Source organism: Panthera leo, chromosome B3 (genome assembly GCF_018350215.1).
Source record: "Panthera leo isolate Ple1 chromosome B3, P.leo_Ple1_pat1.1, whole genome shotgun sequence".
Classification (NCBI taxonomy): domain Eukaryota; kingdom Metazoa; phylum Chordata; class Mammalia; order Carnivora; family Felidae; genus Panthera; species Panthera leo.
In genome coordinates, this window is record NC_056684.1 from 146896532 (window position 1) to 146921406 (window position 24875).

General features: G+C 44.9%; 1 pseudogene and 2 gene segments (V, D, J or C); all 3 read right to left on the reverse strand.

Moving 5' to 3' along the window:
• Positions 1–2116: 2116 nt before the first annotated feature.
• On the reverse strand, positions 2117–2468 carry LOC122223231 (the record flags this gene model as incomplete). The annotated part of the segment is given in 1 exon segment: positions 2117–2468. A coding segment is annotated over 1 exon segment (351 nt), but the record flags the coding sequence as incomplete, so codon positions are not given.
• Positions 2469–13881: 11413 nt separating this feature from the next.
• Positions 13882–14853, reverse strand: LOC122223232 (annotated as a pseudogene).
• Positions 14854–22543: 7690 nt separating this feature from the next.
• LOC122223233 lies at positions 22544–23235 on the reverse strand. The segment is given in 2 exon segments: positions 22544–23073; positions 23175–23235. Coding segments are annotated over 2 exon segments (537 nt in total).
• Between the last annotated feature and the right edge of the window lie 1640 nt (positions 23236–24875).

The following is a 24875-nucleotide window of genomic DNA, read 5'->3' on the forward strand; positions in this document are numbered from 1 at the left end:
TCTATGTCTCTGCCTTCTTAAATGTTTTAGAAAATCCTGTTATCTTTTCTGCTTCTAGGGTAGTATCTTTATTGAGCAGTGTTCACATACTGTCCACGGCCTGACACTTCACGAAGCATTTGTTTTATGTTCCGTGGCACTGTGCTGTCGTGTTTTCGCTGCTCTGTCCCTCAGGACAGTCCTCTGCAGAGTTTCTTCTTGCCTCCAGTGGGGAGTGTTGGACTTTGTGTCCAGTGTTGTGAGTTTTAACTAGGTGAGTTTGGTCTGCTTGTTAAAAGAGGCTAATTCCTATCTCCCCTAGAGGTGAGGATATGCCTCACTGTATGATCAGCTGACTTGCTGCGTGTGGGGGCTTACGGTGGTCTTTGGAGGAAGGGGTGCAGTGGTGGTCTGGTTGCCAGGCACTCTTTCCTAGTAAGCAAGCACTTGATGGGGGCTGGAGTAGGTGGAGCTTGGTGTTAGTGGCTCAGCTTGCACTGGGGATGCTGTGCTGCTGAGTGAAATCTGTCCATGCTGATTGGTGGAAGGAAATATTGGCATCAGCTCCCTCTCTAGTCCCTGGAGTTGGAGTTCCCAGCCTCCCCTGTTCAGGAAGCCCTCACACAGAGAGAACACTTGTGGGTCCCAGGCTTCTGTCAGAATTGCTTTCACCCTGTCTGCGTCCAAGCCATTGACACATCTGGTGGCACAGGGCTCTTATGTTTTATCTCAGGAGCTCTAGCTGGGTTTGAAAACTCCAAATTGTGTGAACTCAATATGACAGGGACCCCACTGATCCTCTGGGAGAGGGTCTTGATGTGCTGTGCCTGGAGCTGATTTACCCCAGATGGGCAGCTGCATCAATACTAGGGGCTTGGAGTGCATGGTGAAGAACAACCAGAAGGCAGTGTCCAGCTAGCTGCTCTCAGAAGAGGCTCCTATGCTAATGATCAGGGAACTTTAATGGTGCCTGTCAGCTCTCCTGTCCTATGAGAGGCAATGCCCCGTCTCCCAAATGCACTCCACAAAGGGAATTGTCTCTCCCCATGCGACCCAGGGGATACTCAGACCACAGTTCCCCTTATGGGCCTCTGCCCTCCTCCACAGGAGCACTGCTGTGCCCACCAGACTCCACCCCAATGATGGGATTGACTTTTAAATCTTCAGTCTTTGAGCTCCACGTTTACAGGGGGTTGACTTGTCATGATTAACTTTATAGGTTATCTTGACTGTGTCATGGGTGCCCAGATTCACCACTGTTTCTGTGGATGTCTGTGATGTGTTCCAGAAGAGATTGGCATTTCCATCCATGGCTTCTTTCTGCCTGGGCACCACCCATTCCATTAAGTTTGTGAATAGAATCTGATGCAGATGGAGGATGAATTCCCTCATTTTTACTTCCCATGTGCTTGTTTGAACTGGAATATTGGTCTCCTCTGGCCCTTTTTCTGAGAGTTACATCATCAGCTCTCCACGTTCTGAGACTAGACTCTAGTCAGAATCAGACAAGAATTACATCACTGGTTTTCCTGGGTCTTCAGCTTGTGACAGTAGGTCATGGGTCTTCTCAACATGTTTAGTTATGGAAACCAATGACCTTTTGGTTCTGTTCCTCAGGGGAATCTTGCCTAATACATGGAGATTGGTTGTCTCTCCTTTAGAGTAATTGAATAAAGCTGTAGCTCATTTAAAGTCGTGAGTAGCAAAGGGCTATGAAGAAAGTGTCACGTTGTTTGACTGGGACAAGGGCTGGGTGAGGATAATGAGGAGCTGTGGGATCCTGTGGTCCTGGCTGCACAGGGAGCGCATCTGGGAATTCTGTAAATGTGCAGCTGTTGTGCCTCAGGAAATCTGTAATTCACTCATGTTGAGGGACCGGAGTAAGCAAGTGCAAACAACTGTGTCTTTGTGCATGTTCGTCTAGTTTCCCTATGACAACCCAGTTGCTAATTCCGAGAGTTAATAGGTAAACACAGAATCATATACCCAGGGAGGCTCCCTGGGGAAACTGCTGTGTGGAGAGGAAGCCCCAGACCCTGACAGGAAACCTGCCTGTAACCTCCATGTGCACCTGCGCCTGGGAACACAAAGCAGAATTGTGCATAGTGTGCACCCCCTGGTGGTGCTGATCCCCTCCTTCAGGGAGGTTTGTGTCTGGGCTCCCAGTGAGGTCCCCTCACTGTGTCTTTCGCACAGTAATATGTGGCCGTGTCCTCGGTCTTGAGGTTGTTCATCTGCAGATACAGCGTGTTCTTGGCGTTGTCTCTGGAGATGGTGAATCGGCCCTTCACGGAGTCTGCGTAGCCTGTGCTACTTCCACTACCACTAATTGCTGCGACCCACTGCAGCCCCTTTCCTGGAGCCTGGCGAACCCAGCTCATTCCATAGTTACTGAAGGTGAATCCAGAGGCCACACAGGTGAGTCTCAGGGACCCCCCAGGCTTCACCAGGTCTCCCCCAGACTCCACCAGCTGCACGTCACACTGGACACCTGCAGACACAAGACATGTTGGTCAGGAAACTGTCACACATCCACTGTTTCACTCACATCCATTCACAGACTCAGTGTCCCTCGTTCACCATGAATTACCTTTTAAAAGAGCAACCAGGAACACCCAGCCCAGCACAAACTCCATGGTGAGGTGTGTGTGTTCTGTGCTGATCACAGAATGGGAACACCTGGGACTCCTGGGGCTGGGGCTCGTCTCCCAGCTGCACGGTCGGGCTGGGTTGGTTTTATCAGCACAGAAAGGGCCCCATTTGCATGTGCTCTGACATATATGTCAAGCTCCAGTCTTAGATTTGATTCTTTAAAAGTGAACTACAGGGTTAGGGACGCACTTGTAGTTTAGTTTGTGTAGATGGTGCTGTGACAATTTGAATAATTGTATTCAGTGAGTACAGGTGTATTTGCAGTCCTGTGTGCATTTTTACAGGTCTTTCATCAACATAGATCATTTTCACTCTACAAGAGTTTTACATACTTTTTGAAGTTTAACCCAAAATACTTTATTCTGTGCCATTTTCACTTGTATAATTTTGTTATTTATTTTGCATGTATTTTCATGCTGGTGTGTAGAATCACAGGTCGTTTATTTTTATTTATTTTCTTTGTTCATTTTGCATCCTGCTCTTTTCCTCATTTAAAAAAACTGGTTCTAATATTTTTTTGTGGTATCTCTAGGGTTTTGTTATGTTTAAGATCAATGTCACCTGCAAACAAGTAATTTTCCTTCCTCCTTACTGATTTAAATGTCTTTTATTTTTTTAATTCCCTATTTTTTTCTGGTTATGTCTTCCAGTGGTAGGAGAAGAAAGCTTTTCCCTTCTTTTCTTCTGGGATTTAGCCAGTGTAAGGATTCAATTTACATAAGACCTTTCTACAGGAGAGAATAAATTTCATTTTGTAAGTGCATGGCCTTCCTAATGATATGACACCCAGAGAAAGGACAAAGCAGGTGGCACTTGTGTCTTTCAGACAAAAAAAACATTGGGTTTGGCAAGAGTTAAGTTTGGGGTATTATGTTAGTCACCAAGTAAGTAGGTTTGTTTGCATAGCCTTCTTGTCCCTGTGTTCCTTATTCTGGTGCTAACGATGGTTCTTCCCTCTTGGTACACGGGAGGGAGATTTATATCCTGCTGTCAAGGGACGATGGAGAGTCTGAGTGTACTTGGGCTCTTTCTCAAGTGACTTTCACCCAAATAAGCAGTGTGACAAGATGACATAGTTTGAGGTGGCATATGTATTCTTCACGTTATCATGGGGAATACTTATGTTAGGGGTGACCATCATTACCTGGCTCCTGATTTGACAGGAAAGCCTTCAGCATTTTACCGTTCAATATGCTGTCAGGTGTGGGCTTTTCATAGTGGCCATGATCATGTGGAGGTAATTTCCTTCAGTCCCTTTTTAATTGGGTTCTTTTTAAATGATGAACATGTGTTGAATTTTGTCTAATGTTTTTTTGAATCAATTAATGATGGCTTTGATTCACTCATTCCCTCTGGTAATGGAGGACATCACATTTATGCATCTGTGTATGTTGAAGGATCCTTGCATCCCTGGATGAATCCCACTGGATTATGTTGTATGATCCTCTCAATGTTCTGTTGATTTCAGTATGCTCAGATTTTGTGAAGGAATTTTGCATGTATGTTCATTTGAGATAGTGACCTGTAGTTTCCCTTCTTGTGGTGTCTTTCTTTGGTTTTGGTGTGAAAACAATGCTGTCCTCACAAATTTCATTTGGGAGTGCTGTTTTTTTATCAGTGGTTTGTAATAGTTTGAGAAATATTGGCATTAATTTCTCTTTAAATACTTAGTAGAAGTTTTAATAAAGGCATGGACTCCTATGCAGATTTTTTGGAGGGCGAGGCTTTAGATAGAGAAATCTTATTAATTTTTCTTTTGTTCATTTTGTATTTTTCCATGAAACAGTGTTGGTGGACTACATTATGGCATAAAATGTGTAATTTGTTCCTGGTGATCTAATTGTTGGCCTATAAATACCTAAGTTTTTCTTTAATGATCCTTTTCATGTCTTTAGTTCAGTTATGTCTCCTCTTTCAATTCTGATGGCATTTGTTTGAGTCTTCCCTATTTCCCCAGGCTACCTATTTGTTTCAAATTTTATATACTTTTCCAAATACAAATTTTTATGTAATTGATTTGTTTTCTGTATTTGTGATAGTCTCTATTTTCTGTCTGCTTTATATTTTTATGTTATTTTTATGTTTATCTTGTTATGTCAGTAAAAATGCCAATGACTTTTTTAAGGAACCTGAAAAATATACAATTCATATGAAAGCACACAACACATGGAAGCAACAAAACAATCATGACGTCGAGAGAACCTGGAGACATCACACTTCTCTCTTTCTAAAGATATTGCAGAGGTACATTAACCACAACAGTGTGCTGCTGGCATCAAATGAGACATTTAGGCCAGTGGAGCTCATTACGGAGCCCAGAAGTAGAAGTTTGCAGATGCAGTGAGCAAATCCTCCACGAGATTTCCAACAATGCACAGTGGGGGGAGGATAGTGTCTCCTAAACATGGTGTTGACTAGGGGCTCCTGTGTGGCTCCGTAAGTTAAGCATCCCACTTCCACTCAGGTCATGATCTCACGGTTTGTGGGTTCGAGCCTCACATCAGGCTCCTGCTGACAGCTCGGGGCCTGGATTCTGTTTCTGCCTCTATCTCTGTGCCTCCCTACTCATGATCTGTCTCTCTCCCTCAAAACCAAAGTAAGAATTAAAAAATAGTATTGATATATACATGCCAAATAATAACATTTGGCCATAATCTTGCTTCATACATATACGTCGACACAAAAAAATCTCAAAATGGATGAAGGATTAAGAAGAACACTTGAACCTAAATGCCTTCAAAGAAAACATGAAAGATAAACATGATGACATTCACTTGAGAATGATTGATTTGATATAAAAGCAAAGTCACAGAGAACAAAGCAGGCAAGGGGGACTACATCATACCAGAAAAGGGGCAAGCAAATATTTGCAGAGCTAGAAGGCAGTCTATGGGAGGGTAGACATTACAATAAAAAATATTGAAAAGGAGTTAATATCCAAAATGCAGGAGGGACAATAAGGTGTTCTCATTTCCCTGCCATCAGACCACACCTCAAGCTTCCCCCTTTCCCTATTGGAGACCCACCTCCATTCAAAGTGCTCCTCAGAGGATGAGTCTTAAAGATGTGCCCACTGGTGTCTGGGCCTCACATGCACAAGAGGATGGATTGCCCCCAGTGCAGAGCCTGTGCTCAGGGGGCCTGAGAAAGGAACTGCCCCCACCCATCAGTAGCCAGATGCCCTGTCTTGCAGCAGAGGGAGGACCTGACCCTGTAATAGACTCTGTTACCGCAGGATGTTCTTGCTTTACCTCCTCACCGTGTAACACCCCGATCTTGTGAGTAAAGAAAGAACAGAATTTGATTCAGATGGAAATCAAAGCTACTGATTTGTACAATGTAGGAACCATAAAGTCTTTTGTCATCTATTACCCCCCCCCCCATCTTTTGTCCCTAACCAGGCTGCCGCTCATGCCTCAATTCCTGGTGATGAAGATGCATTCCTGGGATGAACATCTGCTCAACTTTCTTGTCAATGCCATTGCACTCTGATTCACAAGTTCTCTTTTCATGTATGCTTGGGGAAGGCAACTAAGTTGGGCTCAATAGTACTCCAAGTTCTTGAAGCCAACTTACATTCTGTGCCTTCACCCAAGGCTGCACTCTTGTTTCGCATGTCTGTGACTTGTCACTCTATTACCAAAGGAGTCAGAGAGCCCTTGCAGACTCCCCCACCCTCCTAAAGCACCAGCCGGTCAGGGCCATACACCCTCCTGTCTTCTTAATGTCCATGGTTGCAAACAGCTACTGCCAACGAGGACTATGTCACAGTGCTTCGAAAATCACCACAAAGTGTCTTGTCAGTTTTTCACATCCCTCTCACCGGTACAAAAATGCAGTTGCATAAGCTTCTAAGGAAACCTGGCTACTGCTTCCCAAGGACCCCTAACTTCACTGCCTTTGTCTCTGTGAGCCCCTCACCCCTACCTGATGCTGCCACAGATTTCTTTTCGTGGCTTTCAGAGTCATTAACCTACTTTAAAGTGTTAATATTAGCTCTGTGCACACCCCAAACTCTCAACTGTATATCAACAACATGTTTCACCTTTCATTCCATGGAAATGGAGTGGCTGCAGGTATCCTGTGACAACCTGTGCCTCTCGGATATGTCCTATAACTTTCTTCCCATGAAAATTAGACCTTGGGCCATCAGGCCCCACTGCATGCTTGTACCCCCACAGCTGCTGTCTGGATACATTAGGATCCCCACTCACCTCTGTATTCCTCTCTGACAAGTTTGTAATTTCCAGGCCCACCACCTACCTACCAGCAGGCCACTGACCAACCCCTCCATCATCTTGTGTCATGTTAACAGTTTAAATTGGGCTATCCCACTCCCCTCCCTAAAAAGGGAGACCCAGGGCACCTGGGTGGCTCAGTTGGTGGGCGTCCTAGTTCAGCTCAGGTCATGATTTCGCGGATTGTGAGTTTGAGCACTGCATCGGACTCTGTGCTGTCAGCTCAGAGCCTGGAGCCTGCTTCAGATTCTGTGTCCCCCTCTCTCTCTGCTCCTCCCAACTCACACTCTTTCTCTCAAAAATAAATAAACATTAAAAACATTTAAAAGGGGGGACCCTACTTCATTCCACACGATTGCCCTCAGCTACAGGAATGGTTTCCGGGACATCTGGTGGTCAACCCTGAGTTCTATTTTTTAAAAAAAATTTTTTTCTTTAACATTTATTTCTTATTGAGAGACAGAGAGACACAGAGCGTGAGCAGGGGAGGGGTAGAGAGAGGGGGAGACATAGAATCTGAAGTAGGCTCCAGGCTCTGAGCTGTCAGTCCAGAGCCCGATGTGGGGCTTGAACTCACAAACTGCGAGATCATGACCTGAGCTGAGGTCCATAGCTTAACCAACTGAGCCACCCATGTGCCCCTCCCTGACTTCTATTTTGTGACAGCTTCTGTATGTGGGGAAACATAGGAACCACTCAGGCCAGTTTCCCTACTAGAAGTACTCCAGGCGTCCTCTCTGCCTGCTGTAAAATCAGTCTAAGCCACTGCGCTCCCAGGTTTTCCCAAGCTTGCACATCTGCAAAGGGAAAGACCGCCACTATTCACAACCATTCCAGACATGCCCTGGAGTCTTCAGGGCTGTTGGCACCTCTGCAAATCCCACAGGTCCTAACCGCCATGAGTACCAGAGGACAGAGGACATTTTGCCAGCAGGCCTATAATTGCTGCCCTATTATACGCAACTGATCTTTCTGCTAAAATTGCTAACAGTCACTCTCCAGCCCAAACCGTGAGGAGACTGTCACTATCTCTCCAGCGACTGACAGAGCTCACAAGGCTGTCAAATACACAGCCAAGATCAGAGGCCCCTGTCCTTTCCTTCATTTTAGAAGCCTGCCTTTTTCCTTGACTTGGACTATTGTTTATCATGTAAGTTCCTCACAATGGGAAAAGACAGGTGGACAGATAATGATCAGATGGGGTGTACATTGGGGTTGAGTGGGCCTCCTGAGGCCCCTTTCTTCTCTCCTTTGGTCTTGCACCAGCCCCATCAGATGGGATAATTAAGAAACAGAGAGACAGCGGGTTCTTCCCAGGCATCCACTAAACCTCTGACTAAATTATTTCCCAGGGCACTACTTGTAAATCTCTCCAAGTTTTGTGTAATATCAGCAGGCCCCAGGGAGTCCCTCTAGCCCCTCCCTACCCACTGGGGCTCTCCAGATGGATTTGAGAAATTGGCTTCCTCTTTGGTTAATGGCTGCATGATTGGTGGATGGACTGATGCTGTCTGACTGGACATGCCAATGCCACGACTGTGGTAAAGAATGTAATGCCTGAAATGGTTCCTGGATTTGCCATTCCATTATGGATTTAGCCAGACCAAGGAACTCACTTCAGCACATAGACAAACTACATACTTGCAAAGACTTGGGGGTGATAATTAGAATTTCATACCCCACATCATCCTTAATCATCACAGAAGAGGACGATGAGGATATGTGGATTAGGAGAACAGATATGGAACATGAAAAACTAGACACAAAATTCCTTCAGGAAAAATCCGCCTGGAAACTGGCCTGGAACATCCAGAATCATTGTCCTTGGCCCTTAATGAGATTTGGAATGCTCCAAACATCAGGCAGTGACTGACCCCCTTTGCAAAGTATTTTAGAAAGGAATCCTTAACCCCTTCTCTACTGATTGAGTGAACTTTATGATAACTTATATGACCAAGTTGATGCCATGCATAGCCATGTCCAAGAACTAACAGGTGCACTTGGGTCATATCATCCACAGACAATAAGAACATGGCCTCTGCCACTGACTAGCCTTGCCACCCTTTCTACAGAAAATGGGACACTCATCAGGTCTTCAGAGAGCACCCAGTGCCACCTCGCTGAGAAGGACCTTATGATGGACTGCTAACCGACTACACTGCCTCAGAATTAGGGAAAGATTCTTCTGGATTCACGCAAGCTGCACAAAATAGTTCCAGATCACTATTGTCAAGACCGTGTATGACCATCCCCATGATGACCATTGGTAAGGATTCCCAGAGCGAATTCCCAGGCTCCGGAAGCACATGGCATCACATAGTAGGTCATGGATCAAAAAACTGCATTTCCACCTAGTTTCATTTTCCGGCTCTTTCCTGTCAGGAAAAAAAAAAAAAAAAACCTTTTAAAACTGGATCCTACCCTTTTCCCCACTATTAAAAGACTCACTACATTTCCTGCTCTCTCTCTTAACCTCTATGACTGTCTGTCTTCAGACTGCATCTGCCCCATTCACCTGTGTAGTTATCTCAGCAGGTCAGATACAGACCCTTACACCAGTTTTCCAAATCCCGTCTACAGTAAATAATCAGTCTGATTGTCAATCGTTTTGACATCAGGATAGCAAGTAAGCCCCCAAAGTCGTGTTATTTCCTGCCAATGCAAGCAGGTGAATGCACCATGTGGATGGACAAATGGAAGGGTGTGGTATCCACAACCAGAACGACAATGTCACTCTGCCTTTCCTTCCACTGCATTGATTGGGACCAAAACTTTGATGGAAGCTTCAGGATGGTCCTTTGCTCAGGTGAAGTATTGGGAGAGAATATTTCTCTTTGTATGAAGACAAAGTCTCTCTCGGTGACATAGCAAGGCAATCTGGTGCCAGATGGTCACAAGGTGCTCCAGCATAACTCCCATGGCACACTGTCCAGATCCCAAAATGTTTCAATGGCACTCAGACTACCTGTGCATCAAGTGGCATAGCTCAGCCACTTCCAGGTAAGGCTTCCTAACAGCACAAGTCATATGAGAGTAGACCAAAAATCTGGAGTAGCTCAGTCAGGTGACAAAACCCACCTTATAGCTGCTGAAGGGGTGCAGGCCTCCCATGTCTCACAAACTTTCAGGAATGCATGATAATTGACCAGTGACAGTGACCCTCAATTGCCCAGGCCAGTGGGAACTCATGACAGGCTCTACATGTGCTTGTCAGCCTAACATCTTGGCACTCTTTGGACTGTTAGGAATTCCCAAGGCAGCAGGGTAGAGATGCACAGGTTGAGAGCAGACTGTGGCTGGGACTCCTTGGTCATCGATGCTGAATGGGACATACTGTCTAGCTCAGTCATGACAGAGTCTCCCCTGTGGCCCTTTAGATACCCTCAACTGCCTAGACAGTCTTGGGAATGTGAGCCATCTTATGGACAGCTGGGAATTTACATTTCAGTAGTCAACTGTAAAGCACCACCTGTTAGGAGGGGGCTTTAATGCCCATCATGTGGGCAGACTGAAAGGAGAAATGGTGTGTTTACTGTCCCCGCTCCTTCAGTAAATCTTGAATTATGGGGTGCAATTACTCAGTCCTCTATTGCGCACAATATTGATGTGCATATACTGTCTTAATTGGATGTAGGGGGGTGCAATTTGCAGTCCTACAGACTCCTGATATGTAGTTCCCCCCAGCAAAGCCAGGCACTGGGTTTGTTCCCACTGGCCTGATGGCATGTGAGGGCATCCACATCATTAACAAGGAATTCCAGGAAACCTTGCATTTTCATGATGGTGTAGTGCCTGTCACCATATCTCTCTTTCACACTGGTCCGTGGATATGTTGGTGTAGTGGTCTTGACAGGGAGGACCTGGGATAGAAGTTAGGTCTTCCCAGACACGTGTGCTGAGGCCTCCCACACTGAGGTGTCCCCCACAACACCTGTCAAATAGGGAGTCATTGTCAGCAGCAGTGAGGAATACAGCCAGTAGGGGGAGGTTGCGGTCGTGTCCTCCTCCCAGGGAGACATGATGCTCCTGGTAGAGTTGCCTCTGTCACTAGGTAGGCATGGCTAAGCAAACACAACACCAGGGTACTGGTTGCAACACAGTGGACCCAGCAGCTGGCGTCTTCTTCGACACCAATCTAGGGATATGGTCTTCGGTGTCCAGCAATATCTCACTTGGAGATCAGTAGGAAATACACACCTCTGGAACCCCAGGATGGTGCCTGATTGTTGGTCTCTGCAGGGAGTCTGACCTTTTATGGCACTGGTAACTTAGGTTGGGGGTTTCTGGCAACACCTGGCATCAGCCCAAAGCAAAGCTACAGACCACCGGCAAGCTCCAGCTCCTTCCCAGAGCAGCTGAGATGTGGGGGTGAGGAACGAGTGAGCCATTCTCAGTGCTAACACATTGTTGGAGGGCACCACCTAGGCCTCCAATCCCATCCCTGGGGACAAATGTGTTGGGGACCCCAGTTGTTGTACAAAATTAAGAACATGTAGACTGTATCCTGCTGAAGGAATAGGCAAGAGCCATTGCTCAGGGGGTGGACAGGTGGCTCCCTAGGCATCTGAGCTCTGGCTTTGGATACATGAGATGCATGGAGCCCTCCTGACTCAAGGTGGGGTTTCAGTGCACCCCCAACATAGGAAATGGAGGCACAGGATTTATGACTCACAGGGCTCAGAAGCAAGCGTACACAAGGACCTTGGGAAGGGCAGGCCTCCTTCCCACAGCCCCAGTGATCAGGACATAGAAAACAGGGTAGCAAGTACCTGATCACTTGAGAATGGATGGGGCTGAAGTCCCTAACTTTTCACAGGCTCACATCTGTGTGGTTATTCGAGAAGGCTCTCAGAAAACCAGTGGGAATCCTAGGCAGATCCTTATCTAAGGTTAAACTCACTGCAAAGTAGGCAAGAGAAAGAGAGCAGGGATTCACATTCATCGGGCTCCAACTGGATGCCAGAGTCATCCATAGGCACTTGTGCCTGCCTTTCTGATTCATTTCATTGGGTGCTCCTTTAAACCTCATGGTCTCAGTCTCCCACATTTGGAAATTTTGTCTCCAGAGAGGCACAGCTTGTGCTAGGTGGAACCTAATGCCAGTCCCCTTCCGTCACAGCCCACAGACACCCCAGTGTGGAACAGGCAATGTGGGTGGGTGGTAGCCCTCCATTATCCTGAACCCACGTTGGGACTGGGGGAAGACAGATTACCTGGAGAATGAGAAAATGTTCAGTGTGCAAGAGCACAGTTTTGGAGACAACTCATGAATTTGTCCCTGAAAGAGCTTGTGTGAACGTCTCTTAATTCTGGAAGCATATACCTCAGTTCCAGACCCAGATGCTGACTCAGGTCCTCTGCACATAATCTCGGGCTCAGTTTGGGCTCTTGGAAGCTTAGATATATACGTAGAGGCCATAAGCATGCAGTTTTTAAGTTTTATTTCAGCGTTCTGGTCAGTGAGCCATGAGAGATGTGTGTCAGAGCCTGATGTGCCTGTGGACCCCTGTGTCTCCTGCAGACCCCCGAAATGTGGATGTCAGCTCTGCAGCCTCATTACTGTATTGTCACACATGTGCCAGTTGGATTGTCTATAGTTGTTCAGCAGTCAGGAGGCTAATTATGGATTGTCGTCAGCAACAATCAGTCCCTTAACTTTCTCGGGGTTGATAATTTGACATTTGTGGCGACACCACAAGGAATGCAGCTATTATGGCTTAAATGGGACCAAAAACCGCTCTGAGATATAACAGGGATTCATGACTTTGCCTCACTGGCCGCATTCTTGTTGGAGGGGTCCACTGTCCGTGCTCCCACCAGTGCCTCGTCCAGTGCACCATGGAGGATCCCTGCTTATGTGGCAATGGCAGTTCCTGTTATTGTCGCACGACCCTCTGTGACTGCATTTCTCCGGGATACAGTCATAGTTCAGCTGAGCCACACTGCCATTGCAGTAGGTATCCTGACATGTTTCCAGGAGCACATGACATACCAGTTTTCACATGACGAATATCGGTTGTGCTATGACATGAATCCAGCCGCAAACACCAGAACCCTGAGATCTTGGACGGATGGAATCCAACATGCTCTTGCAGCTGAAGGAGATGTGTGATATTCCTACACTGCAGCCTTCCACACGGCACGTCTGTGTGGGAACAGGTTCAGTGTTGAATTCCCCGGGGTCTTCTGCAGTGTCCATGTCGGCTGCTTTTTTGATTTATGGTCTAGCAGACATCTTCACCTTTCCAGAATTTTTGCAAAGATTTCTTGACAGTGCATAATGCAGTGAGTGCAGTTCCCATGATAGCAGCAGCCCTCTTCAGTGCACGGGGTTCCATCTTGCATATGGAAGTCATCAGGGCCCGACAAGGACACCCCACGGCAGGACTCTGGAAGATCACATATATTTTGGATTGGCCTGCCAAGTGTCCCAGCATCGAAATCGGTGCAGTTTGTATAGCATCTGCCTGTATTACATTTGTCCCGAGGGGTTAAAATACAATCACTCATACAGCATAGATTGCTATAGAACTGCTCTAAGGAGCTGCAGTCACAATGCTTGCCTGGGTCAGCCAAGTAGTTTCCGAAATGACTGTGGGTCAGGCTTTTATTTCAATGCACCATTTAGATGTTGAAGAGGCACTTGCCTAATCTGCCACTCATTTTGTGCTGCATGTGAATGAAGAAACACTTCCTGAAAGCTTCAGGTATACAAGGGAATTGGGTCCTAATGCAGTTGGACCTTTTCTGGCAAGCATATTCATCCGTGTCAACCGACAAACCAATATTTTTTGCAATCTGATGTGTTGCTATGACAGACAAGAGTAAATAATATCTGCCTAAATAACCCATCACGATGGGGCTTTGTGGATGGCATATACTACATACAACTGGATTGAAATTAACTTCATGGGATCCATTTCGAATCGCAACTAAGGATGAATGTGGTTTAAGAATTCGAAAACCCTTGGACTCATAGTATCGAAAAAAACGGACTCTGATGCAACACATATTTGCCCATGTTAGCTGGATCTCTCTCATTATAAATTATCATGAAACCAATATAGTAACTTACATGAATCCCATGAAACAATGAGTCAATTAAGCTAACTAGCCTTATTAGGAATTGGGCACCTCTTGACCCATGGTTGAACACACTATATATTGTTTTGGAACTGAGAGCAGAATTCCGTGATGGGATGACTACAACTTACTAGAGATCCTGAGGACTGTACTGACATTTGCTTGAACAGGGGTCCCTATCCTCCTTATATCCCAGGTTATAAGTAGGTCCCATTGCATTGGTGTCTGCCACTATCTGAGAAACAATGTGTTCAAATGTTGGGAATCGCTGATGTGTCTGATTTCATAGGCAAGGTCATCCAACTTCATGATACCTTCAAGGCCCTGATAGCACGTGTCCATGGTGACCATGGAAAGAGGAATCTCCTCCAGGTAGCCGAGGTAGTAACAGTCTGGAGGCATGGAGGGGTAGTCCATCTGCAAGTCTCCCTGATCATCCTGAGTGATCATCAGCAGATGTCTGGACCTAAAGGGTTTCTTTGGCCACATGTGGATAACGTGTCTTTTGTCCCAAAACACAGGCTACAGGACAGCCAACCAGTCATCTGAATGCCCGTGCCATTGTGCAGCTCCTTCTTTGTAATTACCACCTCAAGGAGATGTAGAGCCATGAGGGACGACCTTGAGAACCCTGGACAGGAGCCAGCACTGCCCAGAATGCAAACTGCAAGAGGGATGCCCTCAAGGTGACCTGGCCCTCTGCCACCCTCATGCCCCTGCTCAGGGACATCTGCCAGTGAGAGTGGATAAGTGGAAGATCCTCAGCAAAGTGAGGTCTAGGCCATCTGACAGAACAGAGGGCTGTACCGGGTGGCCAGTCCCCTGCACCTGGGATCCACTTGTGGGTTTAGGTAACAGTCCCAGGGTGTGGCATTGTGTGACCCTGCACAACAGTTCAGCTGGGGTGGATGTGGGAGAAGCAGGTGAGCCAGTTCAACCCTTGCTCACATGGACATAGTAAGGACTTGGACCCAGAGACATGGCTCTATTCAACACATTCCATCTTTCCTCCAGCTAGTGAATATGGGATATGAAATTTTAACACCCTGAACTTCTCTACCAATTCCATGTCCTGTGGTACTGCTGGGTCACTTTCTATGGATGACTGCTTTTCCTCATTATGGAGACCAATGCTTCCTACTTCCTTGGGATGTGGAGGTGGACATTGTCAATTTTACCTTTATAGGTGACTAAAAAAATAGCTTTGTCGTTTTTCATGTCTCATTCTGGTTAGACATTAGTTTTCAAGCCATTTGATCCTTTGGTTTATGGTTTGAAGCTTCCTCTGAGTTTACTGAGGAAACATTTCCCAGTATTCTGTCATGATTGGTGAAGTACAAGGTTGTATTTTAGTATTTTTTTATGCCAGCTTGGGAGAACAGAAAGTACTGCTGACCATGTGTGAGTCCCCGGGGTTTTCCGCTCTAATCCCTTATTGGGGTTCTTTCCTGGCCTCTGGCAGTCTCCTCCCATGCATGTGTGGTTCCCTCCTCAGCTGGAGATGCCAGGGAGTGGAGGTAACTTTGGCAGCTTGCACCATGGAGTCTGCACATGATCAAAACACGTTATCAACCATGGAACCCCCTTGTTTGATTAAATATGCTCTCCTCCTTTAAAACCCCCTGTGTCAGGGAGAAACCTCAGAGTTGGCTTTTGGACAGGAGTCTGCATTCTCACCAGTGGCTGGCCTTGTGCATAAGGCTCAAATTCCTTTCCTACCAAAACTAAAACTTTGAACGTTGACCTTTCCAGCAACAGGCAGCTGAATTTGGGTTTTGATAACAATAAAACAGAGAGTGGAGTGGCAGTTGCCAGGGGCTGGCAGCGAGGCGCAATGAGGGTTAGATATCAAGGGGTGTGATTTTCTGTTATGCAAGACGACTAATTTCTAGAGGTCTTCTCTACAACATTACATGTGTAGTTAACAATATTGTACAGTACGGTTAAAATTTAGTGAAGAGGGTGGATCTCAGTTTCAGTGAGATCTTACCGCAATACACGAGTTTTGCTTCTCACACAAAGTATGCATGGACACACACTCTTTACTGATAAGTGAAAATAATTTTAAAAAATTTACATACTTTGGATCCTAACCCTGAATATATGCCATTTATAAATATGTTCTTCCATTCCATAGGTTGCCTTTTAGTTTTGTTTATTGTTTCCTTCACTGTGCAGAAGCTTGCTATTTTGAGGTACTCCCAAGAGTTCATATATGTATGTATTTAATTTTCTTGTAATATTTTTAATTTAAATTTAAGTGTGTTAACCTACAGTGTAGTATTGATTTCAGGTGTAGAATTTAGTGATTCATCACGTACATATAACACACAGTTCTCATTTCAACAAGTGCCCTTCTTAATCCCACCTCCCTTTTAGCCCACCTTACCCCCCTCCCCTTGGTTTGTTCTCTGTATTTAAGAGTCTCTTCCAGTTTCCTATTCTCTGTTTTTATCTTATTTTATGTTGCCTTCCCCTATGTTGTGTTTCTTATATTCCACATATGAATGAAATCATATGATATTTGACTTTTTCTTAGTGACTTATTTCACTTAGGTTAATACGTTGTTGTTCCACCCACATTGTTGTAAATGACAAGATTTCATTCTTTTTGATGGCTGAGTAATATTCCATTGTATATATTTACCACCTCTTCTTTATGCATTCATCTTCTGATGGATATTTGGACTCTCCCACAATTTGCTTATTGTTGATAGGGCTGCTGTAAACATTGGGGTCCATGTGCCCCTTCGAATCAGCATTTTGGTATCCTTTGGATAAATCCTAGTAAAACAATTGCTCGATCACAGGATAGTTCTATTTTTAATTTTTTTCTGGAATCTCCACACTATTTTCCAGAATTGCTGCACCAGTTTGCATTCCCACCATGTTAATTTTAGCCATCCTGACAGGTGTAGGTGTTATCTCATTGTGGTTTTGATGTATGTCCCTGCCGAGGAGTGACAATGAGCTTCATTACACGTGTCTTTTCGCCATCTGGAAGTCTTCTTTGAAAAATGTCTATTCATGTCTTCTGACCATTTCTTCACCAGATTATTTGTTTTTTTCAGTGTCGAGTTTGAGAAGTTCTTTATAGATTTTGGATACTAAGCCTTTATCTGATATGCCTTTTGCAAATATCTTCTATTTTGTCAGTTGCCTTTTAGTTTTGTTGATTGTGTCTTTGCTGTACAGAAGCTGTTTATCTTGAGGTCCCAATAGTTCATTTTTGCTTTTGTTTCCCTTGCATCTGGGACATGTCCAGTAAGAAGTTGTTCTGACCGTGCTCAAAGAGTTTGGTGCCTGTGTTTTCCTCTAGGATTTTGATGGTTTCCTGTCTCACATTTAGGTCTTTCATGCATTTTGAGTTTGTTTTTGTGTATATTGTAAGAAAGTGGTCTGGTTCCATTAGAGTTTCCTGTTGCTGTCCAGTTTTCCCAACACCATTTGTTGAAGGGACTGTCATTTTTCCATTTGATACTGTTTCCTGTTTTGTTGAAGATTAGTTGACCATTTATGGGTTTTCTACTCTGTTCCATTAATCTATGTGTCTCTTTTTGTGCCAGGAGCATACTGTCTTGATGACTACAGCATTGTAACATAGCTTGAAATCCAGAATTGTGATGCCTCCATTTTTTCCTTTTTTAGGCTCGCTTTGGGTGTTCAAGGTCTTTTGTGGTTCCATGATAATTTTAGAATTATTTGTTTTAGGTCTGTGAGGAATGCTTGTATTATTTGACAGGGATATTTGCATAGAATTATTTGCATTGAATGTCTAGATTGCTTTGGGTAGTATCAACATTTTAACAATGTTTTTTGTTTTAATCCATGTGCATGGAATATTTTTCCATTTCTTTGTGTCTTCTTCAATTTGTACCATAAATGTCCCAGTTTTTTCAGAGTAAAGCTCTTGTAACTCTTTAGGGAGGGTTATTTCTAGGTATCTTATGGTTTTTGGTGTAATTGTAAATGGGATAAATTCCTTGATTTCTCTTTCTCCTGCTTCATTATTGTTGTATCGAAATGCACAAATTTCTGTATGTTGATTTCGTATGCTGCAGCTTTACTGGTTTATTGTATCAGTTCTAGTGGGGTTTTTTTTTTTGGTGGAGTTTTTTAGGTTTTCTATATATAGTATAAAATCCAACTCCAAAACTGAATAATCCTATTAAAAAATGAGCAGAAGGCATGAATAGACTTTCCAAAATGCAACATACAGATGGCCAATAAACACATGAAATGATGCTCAACATCACTCATCATCAGGGAAATATAAATCAAAACTACAACGAAATATCAACTCACTCCTGTCAGAATGACTAAACTCAACTACACAAGGAACAACAGGTGTTTGTGAGGATACAGAGAAAGGGGAACACTTTTGCACTGCTTGTGGGAATGGAAACTGGTGCAGCTTGTCTGGAAAACAGCATGGGCATTCCTCAAAATGCTAAAAATATAACTACCTTATGATTGATCAATTGAACTGCTAGGTATTTACCCAAAGGATACAAAAATACTAATTTAAAGGGGATTGCAACTCTATGTTTATAGCAGCCCTATCAAAAACAGCCCAGCTATGGAAACAGTCCAAGTAAGCATTGACTCATAAATGGATAAAGTACATGTGGTATATCTACACACACACACACACACACACACACACACACACACACTCATACTCATACACTGGAATGTTTCTCAGCCCTGAAAGGAATGACATTTGCTATTTGTAATGATATGGATGGAGCTAGAGAGTATTCTAACTGAAACAAGTGAGAGAAAGACAAATATATGATTTCATTCATATGTAGAATTTAAGAAACTTCAAATGGGAAATGGGACAAAGAAGAGAGAAGAGCTACACCAAGAAATAAACTTTTTTCAATGTTTTTAAATTTATGTTGAGATAGAATGGGGCGAGGAGCAGAGGAAGCGGGAAGGAGAATCCCAAGCAGTCTCTTTGCTGTCAGTGCAGAAACCAAAATGGGGCTTGATCTCAGGATCCATGAAATCAAGACATGAACCCAAATCAAGAGTCTTAGGCTTAACCCATGGAACATATAAACCCAACAAAACAGATTCTTACCTATACAAAACAAACTTATGGTTACCAGAGGGAACGTGGGAGGAGGTTTGGGGAAGTAGGTGATGGGGTTGCAGGGCCGCACTCATAATGAGCATTGGGTGTTGTATGGAAATGTTGAATCACTATATTTTACACCTGAAAGTAATACTCCATTGAATGTTTACTATCTGGAATATGAATAAAATCTCAAATGATGTATTTACAGTGTCTTTAAATGGCCTTCTTGGCCTACAGCCCATGAAGAAACATTTATTCCAGAAAATATACTGACAGACGGCAAAGCTAGAATTTTGAGCTAAGGTATGTGCCTTTCCTTCCCCACCCCAGCTCAGCAAATGGAAACTCCAGTGCAAGGAGCTGGGACTATAGGCATGTGCCACTGAGCCTGGCTGCAACCTCCCCTCCAGACTGTTGCAACCAATACCGGGGTTCCTGGTGACCAGCTCCTGTTCAGAGGACTCTTTCCCAGAGGGACAGGATGTCAGTGACCCTAAGCTGTTTGCTGTTGAGGCCAAGCCCCAACAGGTGCCACTGAGATGTGGGACTCACTCATTGTTTGCAGCCCCACTCCCAGGATGGAAACTCTGCCCTGGGCACAGTCCACTAGGGATGCTGGGAGCCTGGTTGCCCCAGACCTGACTTGTACGGCAGGGGTCTCATGCCACTAGGACAAGCAATCCTCAAAGAAGTGCAGCTGCCACTCACCCCTAAACTGAGCCCTCATTTTGTCCCCACCTGCAGCTGCAGAGTTTTGCCCAGGGCAGGGGGGAGCTGGAGCAATTCCCTAAACCAAGGTGCAGATCTGTTTCAGTACAACTGACTTCATTTACAGATGAGGGTGAGGAAGGTCTGGGCCTCATGTTGTGGGAGACTCAGGTGCAGGAGACAGATGGTTTCAGTGGAGTATTCCTAACCTACTCCTCCTCACCTGCAGGAGAGAGCCAGAGCCAGGGACAGTGGAGGGAACAGCTCCTGTCAGAACACATGTGAGATTATGGCCTCAACAACTCTCCATTCAGAGGGGTCCGAGTTTGTAGGGTTTAGTCTGTGGAGACTTGAAACATCTTGGTTACAACATTTAAAATTTCAACATGACTAGGTTTTAGGTCATTTCTATCTGCAGTAAGGGTTTCCTTCATGTCTCCTATGCTTTCCTCAAGCACAGCAAGTATCCTTATGATAGTTGTTAAAAATTCTATTTCCTTGTGAGAGTCTTTAGAAATTCTGTTTGAGGCATATTAGTTATATGTGCTTTAATAATATCCCTGGCAATGACCTTTTATCGTTTTTTCTTTTGGGATGAATTCCTCCATCATGGTGTATGTCTATGTCTCTGCTTTCTTAAGTGTTTTAGAAAATCCTGTTTTGGTTTCTGCTTCTAGAGTAGTGTCTTTATTGAGAAGTTCAATTGCTGTTGAGGGCTTGACACTTTAGGAAGCATTTGTTGCATATTCTGTGTGCACTGTGCTGTCGTGTATTGGCTGCTCTGTCCCTCAGCTAAGTCCTCTGCAGAGCTTCTCCTTGTCTCCAGTGATGAGTGTTTAGACATTGTCCACACTGTTGTGAGTTTTAACTAGGTGAGTGTGTTCTGCCTGTAAAAGAGGCTAATTCCTATTTCCCCTAGAGGTGAAGCTATGCCTCACTATATGGTCAGTAGACTTGGTGCCTTTGGGGGTATATGCCATCTTTTGAAGGAGGGGCGCAGTGCTGATCTGGTTTCCAGGCCCTCTTTCTCTAGTAAGGAAGCACCTGAGGAAGGCAACGGGGGGTATAGCTTGGTGTCAGTGGCTCAGCTTCTACTGGGAGGTTCTGTGCTGCTCACTGAATTCTGTCCATGCTGATTGGTGGGAGGAAATATTGGCATCAGCTCCCTGTCTAGTCCCTTGAGTTGGAGTTCCCAGCCTCCCCTGTTCAGGAAGCCCTCCCACAGAGAGAACAATCTGTACCTGTGGGTCCTGGGCTTCCATCAGAACCCTGCCTTCACCCTGTCTGTGTCCAAACCATTGGCCCACCTGGTGGCACAGGGCTCTTATGTTTTATCTCAGGAGCTCTAGCTGGATTTCAAAACTCCAAATTATATGAACTCAATGTGACTGGGACCCCACTGATCCTCTGTGAGAGGGTCTCGCTGTGCTGTGCCTGGAGCTAGTTATCCCAGAAGGGCAGTTGCATGAACACAAGGGGCTTGGAGTTCATGGTGAAGAACGACAAGAAGGCAGTGTTCAGTTAGCTGCTCTCAACAGAGGCTCCTATGCTAATGACCAGGGCAGTGCAATGGTGCCTGTCAGCTCTCCTGCCCCACGAGAGGCAATACACCTTTTAAGAAATGCACCCTTGGGGCGCCTGGGTGGCGCAGTCGGTTAAGCGTCCGACTTCAGCCAGGTCACGATCTCGCGGTCCGTGAGTTCGAGCCCCGCGTCAGGCTCTGGGCTGATGGCTCGGAGCCTGGAGCCTGTTTCCGATTCTGTGTCTCCCTCTCTCTGCCCCTCCCCTGTTCATGCTGTGTCTCTCTCTGTCCCAAAAATAAATAAAAAACGTTGAAAAAAAAAAAAAAAAGAAATGCACCCTGAGAAGGGAACTGTCTCTCCCCAAGTCCCCCAGGGGATTTCAGACCACAATGCCCCCTATGCGACTCTGCCTTCCTTCTCCACAGAAGCACAGCTATGCCCACCAGGCTCCATGCCAGTCATGGCATGGACTTCTAAATCTTCAGTCTTTGACCTGCACATTTACAGGAGGTTGACTTGTCATGATTACCTTTATGTGTCATCTTGACTGCATCATGGGTGCCCAGACTCCCCACTGTTTCTGTGGATGTCTGTGATGTGTTCCAGAAGAGACTGGCATTTCTATCCATGGTTTCTGTCTGCCTGGGCATCACCCATTCCATTAAGGTTAAGAATAGAAACTGATGCAGAGGGAGGAGGAATTCCCTCAGTTTTACTTGCCATGTGCCTGTTTGAATTGGAACATTGGTCTCCTCTGGGCCTTGTTCTGAGAGTTACATCATCAGCTCTTCACGTTCTGAGACTAGAAACTAGTTCAGAATCAGATGAGAATTACACCACTGGTTTTCCTGGGTCTCCAGCATGTGAGAGTGGAATGTGGGGCTTATCAATGTATTTAGTCATGGAAACCAATGTTCTTTGGTTTCTGTTCCTCGGGAGAATCCTGACTAATACATGGAGATGAATTATCTCTTCTTTAGAGGAATTGGATAAAGCTGTAGCTCATTTAAAGTCCTGAGTAGCAAGTGCCAGGAGGGAAGTGTGTCACATTGTTGGGACAAGTGCTGGGTGAAGATGATGGGGGTCTGGGGGATCCTGTAGTCCTGGCTGCACAGTGAGTGCATCTGGGACTCCTGTAAAGGTTCAGCTGTTGTGCGTCAGGAAATCTGCAATTCACTCATACGGAGAGACAGGAGTAAGCAATGCAAACAACTGTGTCTTTGTGCATGTTAGGGTTGTTTTCCTATGACAACACAGTTGCTAATTCAGAGAGTTAATAGATAAAGACAGAATCCTGTGACCAGAGAGGCTCCCTAGAGAAACTGCTGTGTGGAGAGGAAGCCCCAGACCCTGACAGGAAAGCTTCCTTTAACCTCCATCTGCACCTGCTCCTGGGAACACAAAGCAGAATTGTGCATAGTGTGCGCCCCCTGGTGGTGCTGATCCCCCCTGCAGGGAGGTTTGTGTCTGGGCTCCCGGTGAGGTCCCCTCACCGTGTCTTTTGCACAGTAATATGTGGCCGTGTCCTCGGTCTTCAGGCTGTTCATCTGCAGATACAGCGTGTTCTTGGCGTTGTCTCTGGAGATGGTGAATCGGCCCTTCACGGAGTCTGCGTAGTTTGTGCTACTTCCACTACCACTAATTGCTGCGACCCACTGCAGCCCCTTCCCTGGAGCCTGGCGGACCCAGCTCATGTGGTAGCTACTGAAGGTGAATCCAGAGGCCACACAGGTGAGTCTCAGGGACCCCCCAGGCTTCACCAGGTCTCCCCCAGACTCCACCAGCTGCTCGTCACACTGGACACCTGCAGACGCAAGACATCTTGGTCAGGAAACTGTCACACATGCACTCTTTCTCAGTCATGTCCACTCACATACTCAGTGTCTCCCATTCACCGTGAATTACCTTTTAAAAGAGCAACCAGGAAAACCCAGCCCAGCACAAACTCCATGGTGAGGTGTGTGTGTTCTGTGCTGATCACAGAATGGGAACACCTGGGACTCCCGGGGCTGGGGCTCCTCTCCCAGCTGCAGGGTTGGAGCCTGACTGGTTTAATCAGCACAGGGAGGGCCCTATTTGCATATCCTCTGACTATATATCAGGCTCCAGACTTAGATTTGTTTCAAATTTAAAACCAGTGTTTGAGAGGCACTTCTGGATCACTTCTTGCAGAAGGGACTGTGACAGTATAAATAATTCTAATCTGTGAACACAGTGATCTTTTCATCTGTGTTTGCCATTTTACATGTCTTTCTCCCAGCAGGTCATGTTTGGTATGTTATTTTACTTTTTAGTGAAATTTAATCCTAAATACTTTATTTTGTGCCATATAATTTTAATATGTGTTTATTTTTGTGTGACAGATAGAAGGAGAGAGAGATCAGAGAGAGAGAAAGGGACAGAGAATCCCAAGCAGGCTGTAAACAATCATTGCAGACCCTGCCTCAGAATTAAACTCAGGAACCATGAGATCATGACCCGAGCCAAAATCAACAGTAGGCTCTTAACGGATTGAACCACACAGGTGCTCCATTTTGTGCCATTTTCAATTGTGTGATTTTGTTAGTTTTTTCATATACTATGTTTTTGGTGTATGGAAATACAACATATTTTTGTATGTTGATTTGTACCCTGAACTTTTCCTGAGTTTATTAGTTCTGATACTTTTTTTGTGGAGTTTCTAAGGTTTCACTATATGTAAGTTCGCGTGATTCTCAAACAAATAATTTTCTTCTTACTGATTTACATGTCTTCATTTCATTTTCTTACCTAATTTTTATGGGTACATCTTCAACTTGGAGCAGAAAGCTTTTTCCTTCTTTGCTTCTGTGTTCTTTGTCTGGTCTAAGGATTCAATTGACATAAGACAGATCTACAGAAGAGAATAAATTTCATTTGCATGTGCACAAGCTTCCTAATAATATGACACCCAGAGAATGAAGAAAGTAGGTGGCCCTTGTGCCTTTTAGGAAAAAAAAAATGGATTTGCGAAGAGTTAACAAGACAGAGATTTGGGTTTGGGCAAGTCAATTAGTGAGGAATTAACAAGGCTTGTTGGCACAGCCTTCTTGGTGCTAAGTTCCCATTTCTGGTGCTAAGGATGGTTGTTCCATTCTGGTATAGGGGAAGAAGTTTCCCAGGAGAGATTTATTTCCTGCTCTTAGGGGGACAAAGAAGGGTCACAGGTTCCTTAGACTAGCTGTTACTCAAGTGACTTTCCTCCAAATAAGCAATGTGACAAGATGACATACATTGGGTGCCATATTTTACTGGTCTTCATGTTACCATGTGGAATACCTATGTAGGGAATGAGCATCCTTGCCTGGCTCCTAATGTGACAGGAAAAGCTTCAGTTTTTCACTGTTAAATATGCTGTCAGGTGTGGCCTTTTCATCTATGGCCACGATTTTGTGGAGGTAATTTCTTTCTTTCCCTCAGTTGCTGAGATTTTTTAATAATGACAATTTGTTGAATTTTGTCTAGTTTTATATGTATCAATAGATGATGATCTAGATGATCCACAGATGTGACTGCATTGTCACATATGACCCTTTCATTGTGCTGTTGCATTCACTATGCTAGGAGTTTTGCATGTATGTCCATCTG